At 44.5% G+C, this 17,786-nt stretch overlaps 1 protein-coding gene across 2 annotated transcripts in view; it reads right to left on the bottom strand.

Annotated features, from left to right (window-relative positions):
* LOC110499153 (uncharacterized) overlaps positions 1-17,786 on the bottom strand; it is a 114,884-nt gene that overhangs the window by 51,072 nt on the left and 46,026 nt on the right. For both annotated transcript variants that reach the window (XM_090212625.1, XM_021576100.3), the window contains exons 6-9: positions 5,795-5,983; positions 5,368-5,448; positions 4,816-4,928; positions 3,696-3,754 (exon numbers count right to left, since the gene is read on the bottom strand). In XM_090212625.1, the coding sequence (XP_090068751.1) occupies positions 3,696-3,754; positions 4,816-4,928; positions 5,368-5,448; positions 5,795-5,983 (442 nt within the window). The remainder of the gene's footprint in view (positions 1-3,695; positions 3,755-4,815; positions 4,929-5,367; positions 5,449-5,794; positions 5,984-17,786) is intronic.

The raw sequence follows: 17,786 nt of genomic DNA, 5'->3' as shown, positions 1-17,786 counted from the left end.
GCCAGTCTGCAAGGAGCTGCCAGTCTGCAAGGAGCTGCCAGTCTGCAAGGAGCTGCCAGTCTGCATGGAGCTGCCAGTCTGCAAGGAGCCGCCAGAGCTGCCAGTCTGCAGGATGCCGCCAAAGCTGCCAGTCTGCAAGGAGCCGCCAGAGCTGCCAGTCTGCAAGGAGCCGCCAGAGCTGCCAGTTAGCATGGAGCAGCCAGGGCCGCCAGTCAGCATGGAGCAGCCAGGGCCGCCAGTCAGCATGGAGCAGCCAGGGCCGCCAGTCAGCATGGAGCAGCCAGGGCCGCCAGTCAGCATGGAGCAGCCAGTCAGCATGGAGCAGCCAGTCAGCATGGAGCAGCCAGAGCAACCAGTCAGCATGGAGCGGCCAGAGCTGCCAGTCAGCATGGAGCAGCCAGTCAGCATGGAGCAGCCAGAGCTGCCAGTCAGTATGGAGCAGCCAGTCAGCATGGAGCAGCCAGAGCTACCAGTCAGCATGGAGCAGCCAGAGCAGTCTGCCAGCATGGAGCAGCCAGAGCTGTCAGTCAGCATGGAGCAGCCAGAGCAGCCAGTCTGTGTCGACCAGTCTCTTCCAGATCTGCCAGTCATCCAGACTCTTCCAGATCTGCCAGTCGTCCAGACTCTTCCAGATCTGCCAGTCGACCAGACTCTTCCAGATCTGCCAGTCGACCAGACTCTTCCAGATCTGCCCGTCGTCCAGACTCTTCCAGATCTGCCAGTCGTCCAGACTCTTCCAGATCTGCCAGTCGTCCAGACTCTTCCAGATCTGCCAGTCGTCCAGACTCTTCCAGATCTGCCAGTCGTCCAGACTCTTCCAGATCTGCCAGTCGACCAGACTCTTCCAGATCTGCCAGTCGACCAGACTCTTCCAGATCTGCCAGTCGGCCAGATTCTCCCAGATCTGCCAGTCGTCCAGATTCTCCCAGATTTGCCAGTCGTCCAGATTCTCCCAGATCCGCCAGTCAGCCAGGATCTTCCGGATCCGCCAGCCAGCCAGGATCTGCCGGATCTAACCACCTGCCTGAGCTTCTTCTCAGTGCTGAGCTTCTTCTCAGTGCTGAGCTTCCTCTCAGGGCTGAGCTACCCATCTGTCCCGAGTTACCTCTGTCCCGAGCTGTCCCTCTGTCCCATGTTATCATTGTGGTGGGTAACCTATTTAGGGACGTTTAGGAGGGGGATTAAAACTGTCATGGAGTGGGGTCCACGTCCAGCGCCAGAGCCGCCACCGCGGACAGATGCCCACCCAGACCCTCCCCTATAGGTTCAGGTTTTGCGGCCGGAGTCCGCACCTTGGGGGGGGGGTACTGTCACGCCCTGACCATAGTTTACTTTGTATTTTCTATGTTTTGATTGGTCAGGGTGTGATCTGGGTGGGCATTCTATGTTGGATGTCTTGTTTGTCTATTTCTATGTCTGGCCTGATATGGTTCTCAATCAGAGGCAGGTGTTAGTCATTGTCTCTGATTGGGAACCATATTTAGGTAGCCTGGGTTTCACTGTGTGTTGGTGGGTGATGTTCCTGTCTATGTGTTTTTTTTCACCAGATAGGCTGTTTAGGTTTTCGTTACGTTTTGTTTTGTAGTATTGAATTGGAGATTCGTGTTTCGTATTAATAAACATGGATCGTAAACCACACGCTGCATTTTGGTCCGACTCTCCTTCTCACGAAGAAAACCATTACAACTCTATGCTATTAATCTCTCGAGACAGACGGGTTGCCTCCCACAATGTACCAATTTTCCAGCATATAGTACATGTCTGTACTTAAGCCAACGCCAATTTGAGAGAGACGAAAGGGCGGAGTTGGGTACCTCAAAATCCGTCCAGAGCTCTGCTATAAACATTTCCGGTAGTTAGCTAGATGGAGCTCGCGGAGGATATATTCAATGAGTGTATTTTTGCGCCATGAAGTTAGCATTACAAGTTTACAACCACTGACTGACTGTGGAAAAAATGTGCCTAGCCATCTGCGTCCACATTGCATGACCACCTCGGTCATGTTTCAGAGGGGATTATTTTGAAGCCTGTCTACGCCAAACGTGTGATTTGTTGGAAGAGTTGTCTGCCTGAAGAGCACCCTCCCTGAATTGGCCAAGAAAATCCTACATAATTTCCAGACCTACTACTGTTGCCTTAGCTCTGGGATTTCCGAGACTACTATGCTATGTATACATATAATCTTTAAAAGTATCACTAATATCAGTCATCAAAAATATTTGAACCACAAATACATTCACAGATTTTTATAATTCATCAGACCTTCTGCAGCTCTCTGACAGCTATATTAGAATTCATCTTTGAAGGATGTTATGGGAAGAAATTACTTTAATGGACCTCATCCAAATGATTTAATCTAGCTGATGAGCTGAGAGTGTTAAGAGGAAGACTGTGCAAAGGACGTCACGCTGCTTGCTTAGCGAGTATCACTTCCTCCTGATTCGGCTCATACCGAGGCTCAACCCAGGACCTCTGCCTCACAAACACACGTCACCACCCTCCTGAAGCGTCTTACTCAGTCCTGCCATCAAAAATCTAGCTATTCGGCAGCGCAAGTGGAGACACTTCAGGCTGAGGACTTTCACAGATAGTGGAAATATTGATGAAAAGAGTCAATGACGATAAAGAGGAAGAAGAAGATGCAGGAGACTATGATGATCAGGATGACGCCAATGATGATGATGATGATGAAGAGGAAGAAGAAGATCAGGATGATGCCATTGATGATGATGATGATGATGAAGAGGAAGAAGAAGATGCAGGAGACTATGATGATCAGGATGACGCCATTGATGATGATGATGATGAAGAAGAAGAAGATGACGACATTGGTGACTATGATGATGAATGATGATGATGAAGAAGAAGATGCAGGAGACTATGATGAACAGGATGACGCCATTGATGATGATGATGATGATGAAGAAGAAGAAGAAGATGACGACATTGGTGACTATGATGATGAATGATGATGATGAAGCACAGCGCTACAGTGCCTTCAGAAAGTAATCATACCTCTTCACTTTTTCCAAATTTGTTTGTGTTACAGCCTGTTACAGCCTGAAACATTCTCACCCATCTACACACAACACCCCATAATGACAAAGTGGAAATATGTTTTTAGAAATGTTTGCAAATGTATTGAAAATGAAATACAGAAATATCTCATTTACATAAGTATATATTGACTGCAAATTTAATTCAGGCTGTAAGACAACAAAATGTGGAATAAGTCGAGGGGGGTGAATACACTGAAGGGTATATCAGCCTGGCATCTCTCAATAGAGAGAGTGGGTTTTTCATCCAGCTAGCTCTAGCCCCTTCAATCAGAGATAAATGTATCCATATATTATATAAATGGCTCTGACTTAACTATCTGTAATCATTTGCAGAGGCTGCACATCACACCATGCAGCTGTAGATTGCCTAGATTTAGAGTTGTACTGAAATCAGTCTACAGCTTGATATGGACTGGATTTATGATAGTGTGTGGAGCACATTGTAATCAGGAGGCTGGTCCCAGATCAGCCTTCAATCAGTCTGGGGCTTTCCCCCCATAACTACCATTGTACTGAGTCAGTGGAGCCTGGGGGGATGGATCTCTGAAAATGGTCTCTACTCTAAACTCTAGGCTGAACTCACCTAACACGCACACACACACACGCACGCACACACACAGACTGAACTCTACTTACATGGCCATGCAGGTCTGTGTTTAGCAGCATCAGGGCACAGGTCAAGGTATGGACACCATCTGGATAAGAAACATATCCATCATATTCAGTGGTGGAAAAAGTACCCAATTTTCAAACTTGAGTAAAAGTAAAGATACCTTTGTAGAAAATGAAAAGTAACCCAGTAAAATACTACTTGAGTAAAAGTCTAAAAGTATTTGGTTTCAAATATTTTTAAGTATCAAAAGTAAATGTAATTGCAAAAATATTCTTAAGTATCAAAAGTAAAAGTATAAATCATTTCAAATTGATCATATTAAGCAAACCAGACGGCACAATTTTCATGTTTATTTATTTATTTACGGATAGCCAGGGTCTCGCCCCAACACTTGGACATCATTTACAAACGAAGCATGTGTATTTAGTGAGTCCACCAGATCAAAGTCAATAGGGATGACCAGGGATGCTCTATTGATAAGTGCGTGAATTGGAACATTTTCCAGTCCTGCTAAGCATTCAGAATATAACTTAAGTACTTTTGGGTGTCAGGGAAAAAGCATGGAGTAAAAAGTACATTATTTCCTTTAGGAATGTAGTGAAGTGGTCTAAGGCACTGCATCGCAGTGCTAGCTGTGCCACTAGAGATTCTGGGTTCGAGTACAGGCTCTGTCGCAGCCGGCCGCGATCGGGAGACCCATAGGGCGGCGGCACAATTGGCCAAGTGTCGTCCGGGTTAGGGGAGGGTTTGGCCGGCAGGGATGTCCTTGTCCCACCGTGCACTAGCAACTCCTGTGCCTGGCCGGGCGCAGTGCACGATGACACAGTAGCCAGGTGTACGGTGTTAAGTGGGCATTGTGTCAAGAAGCAGTGTGGCTTGGTTGGGTTGTGATTCGCAGGACGCATAGCTCTCGAGCTTCGCCTCTCCCGAGTCCGTACGGGAGTTGCAGCGATGAGACAAGACTGTAACTACCAATTGGATACCACGAAATTGGGGAGAAAACAGGAATGTAGTGAGGTAAAATATGTTTTATATAAATAGTAAAGTAAAGTACTTTACACTACTGCATCTATTAACATGACGACTGAGCTGCCGTATTTCTATAGTAACTATAGTAGACATTAGACAGTACTGTCCTCTTACCCTCAGAGGGTATACGTTTGGGGTTACAGTGCAGGTATCTCCTGGAGAAGTGAGCCAGCACCCGCTCTCTCTCCTGAGTCTCCCCCATCAGGGAAAACTGTCTGAGAAAGGCTCTGGAACACACATACACACACATTAAGCAGGATTACACTGTTTCTCAACCCCAGTCAAGTATCCAGTATCCTCAGGGTGGCCATTTTTAAGTTCCAGACCAGCGAAAACGCACCTCATTACGCACTTATTCATCTCATTCAACTACTTAATTAATCACCAAGCCCTTGATTAATTGATTTAGGTGTGTTATTTATGTGCTATAAACACTATTGGCCTATTAAGCTGCCATCACTCAACTTGCCACCAGAGAGCAGTATTACCATATATTAACTACAGTGACTGGATCAATGGAACACAAAATGAAGCCCAGTATCCCTTTTAAGGCAACATATCCAAAACAATGTTTGTAATGTCTAGAAATCCAGTCACCAAGAACCAATGTATGGAAAACTGGTTTGTTTTTCGCGTTGATCAAGTCAGTCAGTCTGAACCCCTCACCTCAGAGCCTGGTCCACAGCAAGACCCTTGAAGTTAAAGAAGTGTAGATACTCTTCTGCAACCATACAACTGAAGTCATTGCTAGGGTAAGTGAGTGAGTGAGTGAGTGAGTGAGTGAGTGAGTGAGTGAGTGAGTGAGTGAGTGAGTGAGTGAGTGAGTGAGTGAGTGAGTGAGTGAGTGAGTGAGAGAGAGAGAGAGAGAGAGAGAAAAACATGTTAATCAGATACCAGCTTTCCCAGTCACACAGCGCAGTCGGTTTGAGCCTTGGAGACGAAAACTTAGGGCCGCGGAGGAAGACAGAGGTTTAAGATAAGTTCCAAACCAGGCTTATTATAGCAGTAAATGCTATATATATTGACAATGTATAGCAGCGCATAGTAAAGAGAGTGATTGATAACACACGAAGGCTAGTTGCCAGGTGCTCACTTTTTGCTGAGGTGGCGGGCCACGTCGGACTTCCTGAAGCCGTCCAGGGTGAAGAGGCGTTTGGCCAGGCGCTTAGCGGCCTCCCCGTTGGCACGGTTACCATTGGTGAGGGTGTCGCTGCTCCCCAGGCCCAGCAGCTCACTGAGGTCCTGGTCCAGCTCTGAGTCTGTCGCCAGACGAGCCTTTTCCCTGAAGGGGGAGAGAGGGACAGAAAAAGAGTAGGGGGTTACAAGGAGAAGGGGGAAAGAGAAGGAGAGATGAGTAGAGAGAGAGAGAGAGAAAGAACGAGATGGAGGGGGATAAAGAGGGAGGGGGTAGAGAACAAGAGAGGACAGGGAGAGAGAGAGGGAGTGGGAGGAAGAGAGAAAGAGTGAGGGGATGGGTTTATGAATGAGGATGTGGTTAATTTCTTCTCAGCAGCACTGTAACGCTTACAGCAATCCTGTCTAGTCAGGTCTATTGAAAAAGAAAATAACTAGAACCTTCACTATTGTAGGGCAATGTTTACTTTTGGTATGACACAATGATAATACAGTATATTAATACATTATACAAGCTCTTTCTTTAAATCAATATTTTCATGTAACTCTCTTCATGTAATCTCTTTCTCCCACTTATTAAGCTCCCTTGAAAGTATTAGAAGGTTCAGGAGTGCAGGCCGTACTATATCTGAATTATACTGTGATAATAATTGAAGCATTTTATGTCACCTTGGAACAAGGATGGATCTTTAAAAAATGGAAGATAACGGAATTAAGACCCGTGAGTTCTATCTGTTAGTAATAAATGGTTTTAAAATTATAGAGGACCATGCCACTGAAACACACACTCACATACTTTACCCAGACTACTAGGAAAATAACACAAGCACAGCACATCCAGACTTTCTTATCATCCCTGAGTCATACTTACCTCCACAGAGCAAACAGGCCATTTTATTAGCTGAATGAATGGCTACGTTACTGATCAATGACCAGAAACCCCTGTATTATTTGGAGCCAGGCAAAAGAAGCAGATCAGCTACTAAATGTTTTGGTGTACTATGGTGTGCTTTCTGGACAGCAGCTACAGTAACTGTAAAGCACAAAGCATTCTAAGAAAAGTTGAAAATCAGTCAGTCACACAGTTGGAGCTGCAGGCCGGTACCATATACTGTAGTCCCAACATTCCACGCTACCTAGTCTGAGAGGAGAGGAAGGAAGAGAAGAGAAGGATTAGGGCTATCACCTCGACTGTGAGTTTGAGTGGCGAGTACAAAGGTACATATCGTCTTGGAGTGAGCCACGGCAACAGAACACAGAGCGGGCCTTCACTGTCGTACCTGTCCCCTCTCTGTTTGAGTGTCTCAAACTAGTTACCCTACCAACCTCCCTGATCCCCCCCTTGTCCCTGCCCAGGCCCCCTGGCTTGATTGCATCACCACCTTCCCTCTACCGATCCCCTCTACCGATCCCCTCTACCTCAATGTGATAGCTAGTGCTAGTACAGTGCATCACCTGGAATCTATCCCCATAAGCCCTAAGTGTCATCTAGCAAATCACTCCCATTAGTTTTCGCAAAGACCAACAGTTGTACAAAGGTGATTAGTAAGTCTGGGTTCTTTCATTCATTTTAGTTTTTTTCCCCTATCTCCTTACGGCTAAGATAAGACAAGATAAAGAGGCACTGCTGAACAAAACCTATCGTCTTTCTTTTTCTCTTTCTGTTTGTTTCTGTTTCCCCTCTTCACTCCGCCCTCTCTCTCTCTTTATCACCCCCCTCTCACGCTGTGTAAACTTTTGCAACGTCCCCTGCAGACCTTGGGATCTAAGCATGGCACGGAACTTGGACCGCCTTTCACTCAAAATCTCTTCCTCCCTCTTTCTCCCAACAACCCTCTCTCCCTCATCCCAATTACTCATAGTCAATAGGTACATCCTTTGGATGAGGTATACATTCTGTCCACCTTGACTCGTAATAGAGATACAGTGCCTTGCGAAAGTATTCGGCCCCCTTGAACTTTGCGACCTTTTGCCACATTTCAGGCTTCAAACATAAAGATATGTATTTTTTTGTGAAGAATCAACAACAAGTGGGACACAATCATGAAGTGGAACGACATTTATTGGATATTTCAAAAAAAATTAACAAATCAAAAACTGAAAAATTGGGCGTGCAAAATTATTCAGCCCCTTTACTTTCAGTGCAGCAAACTCTCTCCAGAAGTTCAGTGAGGATCTCTGAATGATCCAATGTTGACCTAAATGACTAATGATGATAAATACAATCCACCTGTGTGTAATCAAGTCTCCGTATAAATGCACCTGCACTGTGATAGTCTCAGAGGTCCGTTAAAAGCGCAGAGAGCATCATGAAGAACAAGGAACACACCAGGCAGGTCCGAGATACTGTTGTGGATAAGTTTAAAGCCGGATTTGGATACAAAAAGATTTCCCAAGCTTTAAACATCCCAAGGAGCACTGTGCAAGCGATAATATTGAAATGGAAGGAGTATCAGACCACTGCAAATCTACCAAGACCTGGCCGTCCCTCTAAACTTTCAGCTCATACAAGGAGAAGACTGATCAGAGATGCAGCCAAGAGGCCCATGATCACTCTGGATGAACTGCAGAGATCTACAGCTGAGGTGGGAGACTCTGTCCATAGGACAACAATCAGTCGTATATTGCACAAATCTGGCCTTTATGGAAGAGTGGCAAGAAGAAAGCCATTTCTTAAAGTTTGCCACAAGCAACCTGGGAGACACACCAAACATGTGGAAGAAGGTGCTCTGGTCAGATGAAATCAAAATTGAACTTTTTGGCAACAATGCAAAACATTATGTTTGGCGTAAAAGCAACACAGCTCATCACCCTGAACACACCATCCCCACTGTCAAACATGGTGGTGGCAGCATCATGGTTTGGGCCTGCTTTTCTTCAGCAGGGACAGGGAAGATGGTTAAAATTGATGGGACTTACAGCTGTAATCGCAGTAAAAGGTGGCGCTACAAAGTATTAACTTAAGGGGGCTGAATAATTTTGCACGCCCAATTTTTCCGTTTTTGATTTGTTAAAAAAGTTTGAAATATCCAATAAATGTCGTTCCACTTCATGATTGTGTCCCACTTGTTGTTGATTCTTCACAAAAAAATACAGTTTTATATCTTTATGTTTGAAGCCTGAAATGTGACAAAAGGTCGCAAAGTTCAAGGGGGCCGAATACTTTCGCAAGGCACTGTACATGGATTAGAGAGGCCTATTGTGAGCACCAGCCATTATTGAAGTGCCGGTTTACTGTATGCAACTCCGCAGGTGACAAACACCATAACACATTACAGTAGTTAGGACTAATTGTTCAGCTATCACAATGCTGCTCAGAGGCCATAAGAGAATTCCCACTAGAATTCCCACTAGTGTCAGCCTCCGCTTCAAGGGGCCATTGCCACATAATTGGACCCCCTCGTCTGTCTAAATGAGCAGTTCTACACAATGGGCATCTGTTTAATGGCACAAAACATCTCAAAAGGGAGATTTTTACCTTTGTTATTTTTGTTTAACCTTTATTTAACTAGGCAAGTCAGTGAAGAACAAATTCTTATTTACAATGATGGCCTACCCCGGCCAAACCCGGGCGACACTGGGCCAATTGTGCGCCCCCCTATGGGACTCCCAATCACGGCCGGATGTGATGCAGCCTGGACTTCAACCAGGGACTGCAGTGACGCAACTTGCACTGAGATGCAGTGCCTTAGACTACTTCACCACTTGGGAGTTGTGAGGGAGGGGGCAAAGGGTGAAATTCCAACTCTTATCACATTATGGAGTGGACAAGCCCTCTGCAATAAATCAAATCAAATTTTATTTGTCACATACACATGGTTAGCAGATGTTAATGCGAGTGTAGCGAAATGCTTGTGCTTCTAGTTCCGACAATGCAGTAATAACCAACAAGTAATCTAGCTAACAATTCCAAAACTACTACCTTATAGACACAAGCGTAAAGGGATAAAGAATATGTACATAAAGATATATGAATGAGTGATGGTACAGAGCGGCATAGGCAAGATACAGTAGATGGTATTGAGTACAGTATGTACATATGAGATGAGTATGTAAACATAGTGGCATAGTTAAAGTGGCTAGTGATACATGTATTACATAAAGATGCAGTAGATGATATAGAGTACAGTATATACGTATACATATGAGATGAATAATGTAGGGTATGTAAACATTATATTAGGTAGCATTGTTTAAAGTGGCTAGTGATATATTTTACATAATTTCCCATCAATTCCCATTATTAAAGTGGCTGGAGTTGAGTCAGTGTGTTGGCAGCAGCCACTCAATGTTAGTAGTGGCTGTTTAACAGTCTGATGGCCTTGAGATGGAAGCTGTTTTTCAGTAAATCGGTCCCAGCTTTGATGCACCTGTACTGACCTCGCCTTCTGGATGATAGCGGGGTGAACAGGCAGTGGCTCGGGTGGTTGTTGTCCTTGATGATCTTTATGGCCTTCCTGTGACATCGGGTGGTGTAGGTGTCCTGGAGGGCAGGTAGTTTGCCCCCGGTGATGCGTTGTGCAGACCTCACTACCCTCTGGAGAGCCTTACGGTTGTGGGCGGAGCAGTTGCCGTACCTGGCGGTGATACAGCCCGACAGGATGCTCTCGATTGTGCATCTGTAGAAGTTTGTGAGTGCTTTTGGTGACAAGCCGAATTTCTTCAGCCTCCTGAGGTTGAAGAGGCGCTGCTGCGCCTTCTTCACGATGCTGTCTGTGTGGGTGGACCAATTCAGTTTGTCTGTGATGTGTACGCCGAGGAACTTAAAACTTAATACCCTCTCCACTACTGTTCCATCGATGTGGATAGGGGGGTGTTCCCTCTGCTGTTTCCTGAAGTCCACAATCATCTCCTTAGTTTTGTTGACGTTGAGTGTGAGGTTATTTTCCTGACACCACACTCCGAGGGCCCTCACCTCCTCCCTGTAGGCCGTCTCGTCGTTGTTGGTAATCAAGCCTACCACTGTTGTGTCGTCCGCAAACTTGATGATTGAGTTGGAGGCGTGCGTGGCCACGCAGTCGTGGGTGAACAGGGAGTACAGGAGAGGGCTCAGAACGCACCCTTGTGGGGCCCCAGTGTTGAGGATCAGCGGGGTGGAGATGTTGTTGCCTACCCTCACCACCTGGGGGCGGCCCGTCAGGAAGTCCAGTACCCAGTTGCACAGGGCGGGGTCGAGACCCAGGGTCTCGAGCTTGATGACGAGCTTGTCCAGATGGGTTAGGGCAGTGTGCAGTGTGGTTGAGATTGCATCGTCTGTGGACCTATTTGGGCGGTAAGCAAATTGGAGTGGGTCTAGGGTGTCAGGTAGGGGGGAGGTGATATGGTCCTTGACTAGTCTCTCAAAGCACTTCATGATGACGGAAGTGAGTGCTACGGGGCGGTAGTCGTTTAGCTCAGTTACCTTAGCTTTCTTAGGAACAGGAACAATGGTGGCCCTCTTGAAGCATGTGGGAACAACAGACTGGGATAGGGATTGATTGAATATGTCCGTAAACACACCAGCATATTTTCAATACCAGCACAATGTAAATATTTACCAGACACATAGAATAGGCAGTAACAGTATGTGGGTAACATCACTGGGGAAGCCAAGCCAATAAAAAGCCATATTACAACCTATGTTGTGATAATTGCGTTGTTTGCTCTATAACACATTCGTTCATTTGCCACCGTGATATACAATAAGGCAGCGACAGCAAAGAGACAACAGTCACACAGTGCCGGAATAAATTCAACTACACATACGTTTGTTTCATCACAAAATTCTATCCTCCTGATTCCTGCTTACAAGCAAAAATTAAAGCAGGACGCACCAGTGACTCAGTCAATAAGAAAGTAGATGTTACCTACAGGACTGTTTTGCTAGCACAGACTGTACTATGTTCCGCAATTCTTCCGATGGCATTGAGGAGTACACCACATCAGTCACTGGCTTCATCAATAAGTGCATCGATGACGTCGTCCCCACAGTGACAGTACATACAGTTGAAGTCAGAAGTTTACATACACTTAGGTTGGAGTTAATAATAATAATACTAACTTGTTTTTCAACCACTCCACAAATTTCTTGTTAACAAACTATAGTTTTGGTAAGTCAGTTAGGACATCTACTTTGTCCATGACACAAGTCCTTTTTCCAACAATTGTTTACAGACAGGTTATTTCACTGTATCACAATTCCAGTTGGTCAGAGGTTTACATACACTAAGTTGCCTGTGCCCTTAAACAGCTTGGAAAATTACGTAACATTATCTAATGGCTTTGGAAGCGTCTGATAGGCTAATTGACATCATTTGAGTCAATTGGAGGTGTACCTGTGGATGTATTTCAAGGCCTATCTTCAAACTCAGTGCCTCTTTGCTTGACATCATGGGAAAATCAAAAGAAATCAGTCAAGACCTCAGAAAAAAAGTCTGGTTCATCCTTGGGAACAATTTCCAAATGCCTGAAGGTACCACGTTCATCTGTACAAACAATAGTGCGCAAGTATAAACACCATGGGACCACACAACCATCACACCGCTCAGGAAGGAGACGAGTTCTTTCTCCTAGAGATGAACGTACTTTTGTGCGAAAAGTGCAAACCAACCCCAGAACAACAGCAAAGGACATTGTAAAGATGCTGGAGGAAACTGGTACAAAAGTATCTATATCCACAGTAAAACGAGTCCTATATCAACATAACCTGAAAAGCCGCTCAGCAATTAAGAAGCCACTGCTCCAAAACCGCCATAAAAAAGCCAGACTACAGTTTGCAACTGCACATGGGGGACAAAGATCGTACTTTTTTGGAGAAATGTCCTCTGGTCTGATGAAACAAAAATAGAACTGTTTGGCAATAATGACCATCGTTATGTTTGGAGGAAAAAGGGGGAGGCTTGCAAGCCGAAGAACACCATCCCAACCGTGAAGCACGGGGTGGCAGGTGGTGCTTTGCTGGAGGAGGGACTGGTGCACTTCACATCACGAGGAAGGAAAATTAAGTGGATATATTGAAGCAACATCTCAAGACATCAGTCAGGAAGTTAAAGCTTGGTCGCAAATGGGTCTTCCAAATGAACAATGACCCCAAGCATACTTCCAAAGTTGTGGCAAAATGGCTTAAGGATAACAAAGTCAAGGTATTGGAGTGGCCATCACAAAGCCCTGACCTCAATCCTATAGAAACTTGTGGGCATAACTAAAAAAGCGTGTGCGAGCAAGGAGGCCCACAAACATGACTCAGTTACACCAGCTCTGTCAAGGAGGAATGGGCCAAAATTCACCCAATTTATTGTGGGAAGCTTGTGGAAGGCTACCCAAAACATTTGACCCAAGTTAAACCATTTAAAGGCAATGCTACCAAATACTAATTGAGTGTATGTAAACTTCTGACCCACTGGGAGTGAAAGAAATAAAAGCTGCAATAAATCATTCTCCCTACTATTATTCTGACATTTCACATTCTTAAAATAAAGTGGTGATCCTAACTGACCTAAAACAGGGAATTCTTACTAGGATTAAATGTCAGGAATCAATCAAAGCTTTTGCAGTATGAGCTGACATGTTGTCCATCCAATCATAGATGTAGGATGAATCTAGTATGTTGTATTGGGATTGTGCCACAGAGCATTATGGGGGTTCTAGCTACCAGCGCGAGTGTGCAGTTTTCTCTGCCAGAATGGCCAACACTACCAAAAATGTGGTGGACATTTTTTTTAAAGAACCCCTATCATTCACTGGGGTACACAGAAAAGGAGTGAATTAAAAGTGAGGGCTCTGCCTGAGATCAGTTTAATGAAGAACGATGAAATGTTGAGGGCGTTCAATACCAACTGGTATCAAATGTATACAGGGAGCCCATTATCAAGCCACTTGTAATTGCATGTTATGATACTTTACATGCTGAACATCTTTTCTGGGATGCCGAAAACAATGCTGAATTATTTGATACCTTCCATCGCCTCATCCATTAAAAGTTAGATTAAAGAGAGAGGTTGATGCAGCATATTTTTTCACGTGGGCTCAAGTATTCTTTGCACTTTCAAAGATAACACATAATCACTCCGGACAGACACAAGCAAACTCATGACATAAATGTTGCAGCAGCCCAGTTGACACCTAAACATTAGAAATCTGACATGTTGTAGGGGATGAAAACAAGACTATCTTTCTGACGTGCCGCCCCCAGGTGGTAAGTGTAGGTAACAACACATCCGCCACACTGATCCTCAACACGGGGGCCCAGTCCCCTCCTGTCCTCCCTGTTCACTCACCAACAACGACGAGACAGCATATAGGGAGGAGGTCAGAGACCTGGCCGTGTGGTGCCAGGACACCAACATCTTCCTTAACGTGATCAAGAAGATGATTGTGGACTACAGGAAAGGAGTATGGAGCATGCCTCCATTCTCATGACGGGGATGTAGTGTAGTTGAGAGCTTCCTTGGTTCCACATCACCAACAAACTGACGTGGTCCAAGCTCACCAAGACAGTCGTGAAGATACAAAACCTATTCCCCCTTAGGAGACTGAAAAGATTTGGCATGGGTCCTCAGATCCTCAAAAGGTTCTAAAGCTGAACCATCGAGAGCATATTGTGCCACTGGTTGCATCACTGCCTGGTACGGCAACTGCTAGGCCTCCGACCGCAAGGCACTACAGAGGGTACACCACTGGGGCCAATCTTCCTGCCATCCAGGACCTCTTTACCAGGAGGTGTCGGAGGAAGGCCCTAAAAATTGTCAAAGACTCCAGCCACCCTAGTCATAGACTGTTCTCTCTGCTACTGCACGGCAAGCAATACCGGAGCACCAAGTCTAGGTCCAAGAGGCTTCTAAAACAGCTTTTACCCCCCCTCTTTTTACGCTGCTGCTACTCTCTGTTATCTTTGCATAAGTCACTTTAATAACTCTTATCTACATCTACATATACAGTGCCTTGCGAAAGTATTCGGCCCCCTTGAACTTTGCGACCTTTTGCCACATTTCAGGCTTCAAACATAAAGATATAAAACTGTATTTTTTTGTGAAGAATCAACAACAAGTGGGACACAATCATGAAGTGGAACGACATTTATTGGATATTTCAAACTTTTTTAACAAATCAAAAACTGAAAAATTGGGCGTGCAAAATTATTCAGCCCCTTTACTTTCAGTGCAGCAAACTCTCTCCAGAAGTTCAGTGAGGATCTCTGAATGATCCAATGTTGACCTAAATGACTAATGATGATAAATACAATCCACCTGTGTGTAATCAAGTCTCCGTATAAATGCACCTGCACTGTGATAGTCTCAGAGGTCCGTTAAAAGCGCAGAGAGCATCATGAAGAACAAGGAACACACCAGGCAGGTCCGAGATACTGTTGTGAAGAAATTTAAAGCCGGATATTGATACAAAAATATTTCCCAAGCTTTAAATATCCCAAGGAGCACTGTGCAAGCGATAATATTGAAATGGAAGGAGTATCAGACCACTGCAAATCTACCAAGACCTGGCCGTCCCTCTAAACTTTCAGCTCATACAAGGAGAAGACTGATCAGAGATGCAGCCAAGAGGCCCATGATCACTCTGGATGAACTGCAGAGATCTACAGCTGAGGTGGGAGACTCTGTCCATAGGACAACAATCAGTCGTTAATTGCACAAATCTGGTCTTTATGGAAGAGTGGCAAGAAGAAAGCCATTTCTTAAAGATATCCATAAAAAGTGTTGTTTAAAGTTTGCCACAAGCCACCTGGGAGACACACCAAACATGTGGAAGAAGGTGCTCTGGTCAGATGAAACCAAAATTGAACTTTTTGGCAACAATGCAAAACGTTATGTTTGGCGTAAAAGCAACACAGCTGAACACACCATCCCCACTGTCAAACATGGTGGTGGCAGCATCATGGTTTGGGCCTGCTTTTCTTCAGCAGGGACAGGGAAGATGGTTAAAATTGATGGGAAGATGGATGGAGCCAAATACAGGACCATTCTGGAAGAAAACCTGATGGAGTCTGCAAAAGACCTGAGACTGGGACGGAGATTTGTCTTCCAACAAGACAATGATCCAAAACATAAAGCAAAATCTACAATGGAATGGTTCAAAAATAAACATATCCAGGTGTTAGAATGGCCAAGTCAAAGTCCAGACCTCAATCCAATCGAGAATCTGTGGAAAGAACTGAAAACTGCTGTTCACAAATGCTCTCCATCCAACCTCACTGAGCTCGAGCTGTTTTGCAAGGAGGAATGGGAAAACATTTCAGTCTCTCGATGTGCAAAACTGACAGAGACATACCCCAAGCGACTTACAGCTGTAATCGCAGCAAAAGGTGGCGCTACAAAGTATTAACTTAAGGGGGCTGAATAATTTTGCACGCCCAATTTTTCCGTTTTTGATATGTTAAAAAAGTTTGAAATATCCAATAAATGTCGTTCCACTTCATGATTGTGTCCCACTAGTTCTTGATTCTTCACAAAAAAATAGAGTTTTATATCTTTATGTTTGAAGCCTGAAATGTGGCAAAAGGTCGCAAAGTTCAAGGGGGCCGAATACTTTCGCAAGGCACTGTATATTACCTCAATTACCTCGACTAACCGGTGCCCCGCACACTGACTCTGTACCTGTACATAGTCATGTACATATATGTATATAGCCTCGCTATTGTTATTTTACTGTTGCTCTTAATTATTTGTTACTTTTATTTCTTCTTTTTTTAGGTATTTTTCTTAAAACTGCATTGTTGGTAAAGGGCTTGTAAGTAAGCATTTCACTGTAAGGTGAACCTGTTGTATTCGGCGCATGTGACAAATACAATTTGATTTGATCATAAAACAGGAGAGCAACATCTGTCCGGTGAAGTCCACAAAGCAAATATTGCATGTAACAAACAGTTATGGGACCTGCAGCATGGTCAAGCAAGTTAATGTTTTCGACAACTACTGATTGAGAAGCATGGAGTTACAGCAATCGGCACAAAGACAACGGGAGCACTGCCTCCTCTATTCCAGCACCATTTCAACTTAAACATTTATTTAAACATCATTAAATCAACAAGGCTATACATGCTTAGTTTAATACAGTGAAAACAAACTTAAAGATACCAAAAATGATTTAGTCCAATCAATGTTGCTAAATATCATGTGGCTGTCCATGGTACTAATTTCTGTGTGTGTGCGTGCGTGCTTATGTGCGCGCACAAGTAAAACATTTTTTGGGGAACTCAAAATTAAACGCCAATCCTAATTAAACGCCAATCCTGACCTCTTCTCTTTCATGTTGGCAAAACAGTCTATGGCTGTGTACCCTTTAAGTTTTTGTTTTCATAGGCTACCTAGCTAAAACACTTAAAAGACTAACTTCCTCGCATGGGCAACAATGAACCGTTAAGTTAGCTAGCTAGCTATCGTGAGCCTACTAGGATACATCTAGGCTACATATTGAACTTCAATCGCCTTGGGGGAGTGGCACAATATATTAGTTTATAGTTAGATCATCGCTATCATAACCTGTACAGAGAATTAAGTCAAAACCACAAGTCCAAATCCCCATCTCCATCCATGGCTTAGGAACAGACAAATTGAGCAAGCTAGCTACTGCTGGACATGAACACAAGCAGACCAGAAACGGACACGTTTTTCCGACAATGATGACATTTTGCTCAGGATGTGATTTGATGGTGTGAAGCCAAATCCAAACTGGCCTCCCTTGGGGTGGTGTTTTTCTGCGCCAGGACAGCCCACAGTTGAGCTCAGCTCAATGCTGATTGGTGGCATCAATCAATCAAATGCTACTGCGGCAACAACTCTTTTGTTCCAGAGAGCATGGACTACACATACTGAGACAGAGGCATGCTGTTTCCCTCGCTCGATTTCTCTGGTGAGATTGACTTTACCATCACCAACACTTTACACTTTATATTTTTATTCAGTATTCTTAGCATGCTAGCTAACCCTAACCTTCAACATTTTATGGTAGAAATTGCCTAA

The sequence above is a fragment of the Oncorhynchus mykiss genome, chromosome 20 (genome assembly GCF_057628025.1).
Source record: "Oncorhynchus mykiss isolate SJ-2025 chromosome 20, ASM5762802v1, whole genome shotgun sequence".
Lineage (NCBI taxonomy): Eukaryota > Metazoa > Chordata > Actinopteri > Salmoniformes > Salmonidae > Oncorhynchus > Oncorhynchus mykiss.
Note: the sequence above shows the minus strand (reverse complement) of the source record. Positions and strands in the feature narration are given on the sequence as shown.